Below are 8,217 nucleotides of genomic sequence, written 5' to 3'. Positions count from 1 at the left end.
GTGAAGGACAAACTGAACTGCTGACATTGGTCTAATTACTCAAGTGATGTCAGCTCAGTAGGCCAGGACAGCCCCCCAATACAGAAAATACATCAATAAACTGGAGCAAGTTCAGCAGAGGGTCACCAAGATGGACAAGGAGCTGGAGCATTTGCCCTGTGAGGAGAGGCTGAGAGAACTGGGCTTGTTCAGCCTGGGGAAGAGAAGGCTTATGGGGGACCTAATAGCAGCCTTCCAATACCTGTGAGGAGGTCATTAAGATGACAGAGCCAGCCTCTTCACAGTGGTTCACGGTGGGAGGACGAGAGACAATGGGCATAAGTTGAAAGAGGAGAGGTTCTAACTGGATATAAAGAACAGCTTTTTCACCATGAGGACAGTCAAGCAGTGGAGAGGTTGTTGCAGTCTCCATCCTTGGAGGTTTTCCAGACCAGGCTGGAGAAAGCTCTGAGGAACCTGGTCTGACCCCATAGGTGACCCTGCTCTGAGCTGGAGGTTGGACTAGAGACCCTTCCAACCTGATTTACCCTGTAATCCTCCTTCATGTATTTCAGTGCATCTAACCTAGCTGTCATGAGATGTAACATGGATGTTCTACTAAAAGGGTTTAAACAGACCTCAATAAGGGCTTGTGTGCCTAAAGACTCCCATGTTCTCTCCCCTTCAGCTCCCCACACAACCCCTCTGTAGACCAATTGATAAGAAACTACCACGTCTCTAAGTTTTGTCTCTGAGTTTAACCACAATTATTGCACAGGAGTTAATTAAATTATTAAAACATTTTCAAAAGGTGCTCAAAATAGTTGTGCAAGTAATAAAAAAGCAAGGTAGACCACAGCATTGAGCAATTGATCTAAAGCATCCAAAAAAACCCTGAGGCTACGTAATCAAAGACAATATTCCCTTTTCTGTTCTTTCCTACTAGTAAAGTCTAGACAAAAAAACCCCAAACAAAACCAAATAAAAAAAAACCTCTCCAACCCTTCCTAACCAGGAAGTCATTTCACATTTTAACATTGATTCATTTCCTTTCTGGTACTCTAGAGAAAGTTTCTGTAGAATAAAACAAAAATAACATAGATTTATTCAGAAAAAATAAATCTAGTTCTCAATAACATTTCTATGATTTATTTGAACAGATAACAATGAAATTACCTTATAGCATTAAAAAAATCCACCCTTTTCTGTACAGCACTGTTGCTGTACCCTATAAAGAGCAAGCATAATTGGAATGTACACAGTGAAAGAAAAAGCATAAGTAAAGCTCTTCTGCCAAATAACCACTTCCAAAACTATGTATCGATAAAAATAAGATCCAGGCAATGCCCCCAAAATGTTCAAGTTTCATTAAATAACTGCTGTCTCAAGTTTGCACCAGCATAAGAAATATAAAGCTTAAAGTCTAGAAAAACATTTTCATATGACTGAATCTAAAATAGATTTCTTCCTACTTCAGTATTCCAATAAAATCATTCTCCTCCAAGGCTTGATTTTAAAACTGAAGCCATTCATGTGCTTTACTTACAAAAGCACTCATATATTTGTCTTAACTCTCAATTGCAAATTGAAGCAGTAATGAAAGACAGTATTTTTAAAAAAATCTTTATCAATACTAAGAAAAAAACAATTGCCATGTTATGTTTATATGTATGTATGTATGTATAAACACACATCTCTCTCAAAAGGTGCATGATTCTGGCTTTTGTCAAGCTTTGAAAAGCTTATTCATAGCTATACACTTCAGTAAGTTGTATTAGGAAATATACCATCCCCCTCCACCCCCAGAAAAATAAAAGTTCAATCTTTTTGTAACCAAGAGTTATTTTAGGTCTGTAGGGATTTTGCAATGGAAAGTACTTTGCTTACAAACAACACAACCCACAGAGACCCTTACTGTTAAATGTAGCAAGTTGACTTAAAGCCAGTTTTAAATGTTAAATGCTCAATATAAAATGTCTTTGTACTTAGCACAACATGAATATACCCTATAAGACATTTAATACCCAATTTCTGGAACCTCCTTCTCCAGACTAATATATAAAAAGTGATCTTAAGTCTAAGATACTCAGCATCTTGAACTGTCAGTAATCTCTCCTAGCCCTCTGGACTTTGTCTTCCCTCCTGCACACCCTCCTTTATTGCTTACCCACAATAAAGACAAAAACTGGCCTCTCCCTCCCCAAAAATGCAACCTGGCGGTGCTGCAAGACAGCTCTTCCAGAGGAAATGCTGCAGATCTCTCTTGCTCCCAGCTCAAGCCTGCATCACTTGAGGATGCAATGGTGATTAAAATCAGATATGGGAGATTTCACCAGCACTTTTGGCTTAGGTCCCCTGCTGAAATATGCTGTGCAGGTGTCCGGATGGAGGGCAGGCAGACAAGAAGTGATCAAAGCAGGAGCAAAGGGCCAGTGGGGCCAGCACTCCCTCAGGCCCTCTCCCAACCACAGCCTCTCTGGAAACGGACAAGCACCCCTGGGCCGACCCTCCACAGTAGGCTGTACCTCTTCTGCGCTGCCCCCATACAAGGCCATGGGGTCTCCTTGGTTCATCACTATGGTGCGACTCCTCAGCAGGTGCTCATCTCTGGCACAGCAGCCACCTCAGACAATACATTGTGGGGCTGCATGACAGCAGGGCTAGTGGTGTTAATGTGGCAGCCAGAGGAAAGGTAGCTGTGGACACGTCCCTGGAGCTTCATGACCTGGGTGTGGAGAAGGTTGGCAGTGGTTGCCAACTCAGAATTTTGCCCTTTGAGTGCCTTCACCTTTTCCTCCAGGCAGGCAATGCGCTCCAGCTTCCGCCACCAGCATTTGGAGGCTGCAATCCGGTTCCTCAGCCGCTTCTGTTCCGCTTTCAGCTGTTCCTGGCTCTCTGCATCCAGCGGAGACAGCACTGGCATGCTGCTCCCACCATCACTGCCTGTGGCCATCTGCATGTCAGGCACGGTTTGTGGCTCCTCCAAGGGCTGTGCGGGGCCTGATGCTGGCAGCAGTTGCCTGTTCTCCAGTCCCACAGCTCCAAAGACCAAGCCTGGAGGCGCCATTGCAGCAGGGTATGAGCTGCTTGAGGGGCTGAGCGGCCCAGCAGGATTAAAGCTGGTCAAGGTGGTGTTGACAGCCTGTGGGTCAGTGGTAGCAGGCCCAGAATGGGAAGGGCAGCAGGGCCCTGACGAGGAAAGTGGTGGTGCAGCCAGGAGCTGGTTCTGTTTGTGCAGGTCAGCCAGAGCCTTCACAAAGCCATCAGCAAAGCCCTCCTGCTCCTGTGTCACTGGCTGCCAGTAGAGGAAAGGCCCCCTGGCCATGGTGGCAATGAGCACGCCGGCCTCTGGCGTGGGTGCTGTTGGGCCTGGACTGTCAGGTCCCAAGCCCGAGCTAATCTGGATGAGTAACTGTTCCAGGTCGGTGGCTGGAGGCAGTTTCAGCAGTGATAGCTCCACTGCAAACCCCAAAGGGGCTTCCAGGTCCCCCCGGGTGCCCACTCCTCCTTCCCCACTGCTCACTCCAGAGCCCAGTAGCAGGTCAGCAGCAGGAGCTGGTGGGAGGAGGTGCAGCGCCATCGCGCTGCTTCGGGTGCTGCCGGGCGGACGCAGGGAGAAGGGCCCCGGGAGCAGCGAGGAGGATGCAGCCGCCGCCAAATCCCGCTTCTTTGTGGCGCCGAGCAGCAGCTTCTGCTCTGTCGCCGCTCCGAGGCCGCCAGCAGTGCTGAAGCCCACTAATGGCACCAAGTCGGACAGCAACTCCAGCCCTTCCTCGCGGTAAAATGGGGCCTCCATCTTCACGGCCGCCCGCCCGTTCCTCCCACCGCTCATCCTGCCCCCCCTCGCCGGACGGCTACGGCGACAGCCAGTATGGGCCCCCGTTCCCTTGGCGGGGCAGGAGGAGGTGGAGGGCACGTGCGGGGATGCCCTCCCCCAGCGGGCAGGTGCCGGACGAGAGGAGCGGGGGCTGGGAGGGGGTGTCCTCCTTCGGCTGCGCGCTCGCGCGGGGTATACGATCCCCCTGCCCACCTTAGCTCAGCACCCGGGGCAAAGCAGTCCACAGCAGTATGCTCGGCAGTGCGACACTCTTAAGTCTCTACCACGGAGGACACGAGGGCCAGGCTCACCCCTCACGCAGTGCTGTATCCTAGCAGACAGCTCATTCTCCGTTGCTGCCCAGGACCTACCACCTTCGGTTCGGAGCATTGATTGAGCCTCCTACTGGCGAGATTGATGTCGAACGCCCCGCCCCGCCAGTCCCTAGCCGGCGGTGGCCGCCTCCCTGCAGTTGCTGCGTGTGCTGGTCTGCTCTGCGGCGCGGCTCCTTTCCCCTCAGAGCTCCCGACAGAGGGAGGAGGGAGAGTAGTGTCGAGTTGCGAGGGCAACGAGTGCACAGAGCAGCAGTCCAGCATGATCCAACCATGGACCACTGCCCAGTCTCAAACTTTCCCCTATACCCCCTGGTTCAGGTACCTGCAGTGGAAAAAAAGTCATTTAATGGCTTTCTTTGATGCAGATCTGTGCACTGCAGTTTTCAAACCCGTTGCCTTTGTCTTGGGAGAAGGGGCTATTTTTCTTTTCCAGTGTTTATACAGCACAATCATAGTAATAATTAGCCCACTAGTCTGCTGTTAATTACCTTTTTGCAAATTGCTGCACAGCAACGAAATACTAAGCTTGCATAATGATAGTAAAAAAGTATCAGTACATGACATATGGTTTCTCAGCTCACCATAATTCAGGTAATTTCCCTGTGGTGCTTTAGAAATGCAATACTGGGAAGGTGGGCAATGAAGAGGCAGGGTGTTGCTGCAACCTTTGCCTCCCAAATTCACTGCACAGCTAAGGTGTAGGAAACTTGCCAACTGCCTTGTTTTAATCAATGGGTATCCCATATACAATGACTCACAGATGCTTTAGCTCCAGTATGCTTCCTGCAACAGAAAAATAAAGAATATTATGTGTGTCTAAGACTATAGGGAGGTGGTTATGCATTGGATTTTTGATCTGTAATGAAACAATGCAGGTTAATGTAGAGATCAGGGCTTAATTCTTATGAGAAGCCCTACTAACAATTAGATATCATTGAGAATTTTATTAGGGAAAAAATTTTCCACAACTAAATGCTGATTTGTCAAAACAAAAAAAATGTTCACAAGAAAGGTGGATCTAATGTGTTCTGAAAAAAAATAGAAAACTAGCTGAATTTTCTTTTCCAACATTTTTAAATGTAAAGGTTCTGTTTTTCAAGCTTGTGATTTTGTTTGTTTGTTTGTTTTTGTCCTGGTTTCGGCTGGGATAGAGTTAATTTTCTTCCTAGTAGCTGGTATAGTGCTGTGTTTTGGATTTTAGTATGAGAATAATATTGATAACACACTGATGTTTGGGCTGTTGCTAAGCGGTGTTTACACTAGTCAAGGACTTTTTCAGCTTCCCATGCTCTGCCAGGTGCACAAGAAATGGGAGGGGGCACAGCCAGGATAGTTGATCCAAACTGGCCAAAGGGCTATTCCATACCATATGATGTCATGCCCAGTATATAAACTGGGGGAGTTGGCCGGGGGGTAGTGATTGCTGCTTGGGGACTGGCTGGGCGTCGGTCGGCAGGTGGTGAGCGGTTGTATCAATTTTTTTTTTCTTTTTTTCTTTTTCCCTCCCTTGGGTATTGTTCCTCTCTCTCTCTTGTTGTTTTCCTTCTCATTACAATTCATTATTATTATTACTATTATTTTGTTACAATTATTAAACTGTTCTTATCTCAACCCATGAGTTTTCTTACTTTTGCTCTTCCAATTCTCTCCCCCATCCCACTGGGGGGGAGTGAGCGAGCGGCTGTGTGGTGCTTAGGTGCCAGCTGGGGCTAAACCACAACAGTTTTACTTTTCATCTTTATTTGAGACTATTTCCTCCCCTCCAGTCTCTGAAATTCTTATGGGATGAGAAAATTGTTTCCCACCCAGTCTATTAAAAATCCCCTGTGTCAGGGGATATTTATGTGATCCTGACAGTTGGTGAAAGCTCTTTCTAAGCCACTCCCTTCAGCTTGCTGACTCAATAAACTTGAGGCCTTAGTGGTTAATTCACAAATTTATCAGTTCTCCTCATCACTGTATCATCCACCAGTGTCCCTTCCCTTTCCCTTGACTCCTCAGCAATCTACTGATGCTTTCTTCCAAGACATTTCCTCTCTGTACATCAAGACCAAGTGCCTATTCTCCCAGGGTCTAACAACACTGCTCAGCTCTGCTGCATCACCATTGCTTGTATGTGTCTATGCTGCTGTGCCTCCACTGTTCCCAGATCTGCTCCAAAACCAGGAGGGGGAGATAGAGGGATACAGGGACCCTTCTGTCAAGCCAGGAAGGAGTTCTCCCCAGACAGATGTTTCTCATGTCAGTTAGTATCAGGTAGAACAGCTCTTAAATGGCTACAAGAGACCAAGAGTCCATGGAAGGATTGCTGCTTAGAAAGCTATAAGCAGAGGGGACAGACTCCAGTGAGAAGAAAGCCTTCAGTTAAAAGCAAAAAAAGAGCCATTGGGCATGAATAGGAGAGGAGTGAAGAATTTTCACAAAGAAGATGGTGCTAGGAAAAAGAGTTTGCTTTTGTTTCCTTGACTCTTGGCTGACTTAGCAGCAATGGGTCAGACATGAATAGAGCAGTTCCTGCTGTTGCTAGCTTTACTCAGCCATCACTGCTATATCCTTCACCTGCAAACAGTTAATGTGAGTGGTTTTGTGGAGGTATCACTGCAGCTTCTTGCTATATGGACTTTTCCTGAACTAGAAAATGACAGTGGTTGGGTATCTTCTCTACAGCCAACTCACATTTCTCCTTGCCTCAGTCCTTTTCCTGCCACTTTGAGTGGTCTATGTACAAGGGAAAGGCAGAGAGGACTGCCTGGGCAGAGAAGCCACAACCTTCAAGCTCAAATCAGAGCAGCTTTCCTTCTTCCTCCCTTTATGAAGCAGGCATAGAGAGGACAGGCAGATTGGGAAAGTGATATCTTGGGTAGAGATCGAGAAAAAATTTTGTTGGGGAGCTTTGGATCTGAGGTTATTGTCAGAGAAACCCTAGACAGTACAATACTGGATAAGAATCTGGGTAGTAAATAAGGGGTCCTGAGAAAGGGGCTGGGGGCATTGTAATAGAGGTTCCTTGCAGAGGGGAGCATTTGAAGGGGATAGAGGTGCTTCACAGAAACCTGAGGGAGGTATGAAGAAGGTATAAGTATAGAGGGAACCTGGAAGAGTACAACATATCATGTGAGAAAATCTCTAAGCCTTACAGGACAGAGGGGAAGAGGGCAGGTACAAGAGACTGTAGGGACAAGAGACATGAGAACTAAAGAGAGGTACAAGAAGATCTGAGGGAGTGGAGACAGGGAGATGGGTAGGATCTGATTGAGAGGTATTTAGAAGTCTGGAAGTCCTCAAGAGCTGAGAAAGGAAAAAGGAGATCCTAAAAGGAACAAAGTGAGGAGGCCACTCATAGACATAAGGTTCTGATGAACTTTGAGGGAAGAAGGGTATCAGAAGAGTTACCTGGATGGCTGTAGAGGGGTAGCTAGACAAGAGATTTCTAAGGAGGTAGAAAGCCCGGTGGTTTGGGAAAAAGAGTTTCTCAAATTAAGGAATACAGAATTAGATGTTTGGAGAACTTGGATGAATAAATGAGGGAAGAAATGGTATCCTTCCAAAGAGGGAAGATTTTGTGCAAGAAAGAAGGACACATTAGGGAACAAGAGGGCTGTGAGGGCTGAAGAAAGAGGGAGATTATGAAGGATGTGAGAGGAAAAGCAGGAGTCTGGGGGAGGAAGAAAGAAGAGATATATCAAACAAACCTCTCCTAAAAAAATCAAATTACTGTTGCTGTTCTTGAGAGTATTCCTGTACAAAATACTAATCTTTTGCAGAATTGCTGCCCCCAGGTTTTAAATTATAAACAGCCTGTAGTAGTCTATCTAAGGAAGCAAAAAGGTATCATGCCACATTACCTGTGCCTTAAAAGACCTACAGCTGTGGGAGTTGACCCTGTTCTGCAAGATTTGGTTATTAAATTTTTCTGGCAGGGAATAAAAATATGATCACAGAGAGATAAGAGCTCAGTTCAGTTAATTCCTGCAGTGGGTGATGCTAAAGTTAGGTGCCTGCCATTCATCTAAGAGGAGCTCATTGGTCATTGACATAGGACAGTTCTTCTATACACTGTTCTAATGCAGAATGAGAGTGTGGATC

The 8,217-nt window shown here is 46.5% G+C and overlaps 1 protein-coding gene across 1 annotated transcript; it reads right to left on the bottom strand.

Moving 5' to 3' along the window:
* Positions 1 to 1,211: 1,211 nt before the first annotated feature.
* Positions 1,212 to 4,169, bottom strand: LOC140650854 (transcription factor Jun-like). The gene has a single exon (XM_072859668.1). It carries the CDS (start codon positions 3,809 to 3,811, stop codon positions 2,570 to 2,572), a length of 1,242 nt encoding a protein of 413 aa, XP_072715769.1. The 5' UTR covers positions 3,812 to 4,169; the 3' UTR covers positions 1,212 to 2,569.
* Between the last annotated feature and the right edge of the window lie 4,048 nt (positions 4,170 to 8,217).

This window comes from Ciconia boyciana, chromosome 4, assembly GCF_034638445.1.
Source record: "Ciconia boyciana chromosome 4, ASM3463844v1, whole genome shotgun sequence".
NCBI lineage: Eukaryota > Metazoa > Chordata > Aves > Ciconiiformes > Ciconiidae > Ciconia > Ciconia boyciana.
This window is presented reverse-complemented; position numbering and strand designations above follow the sequence as displayed.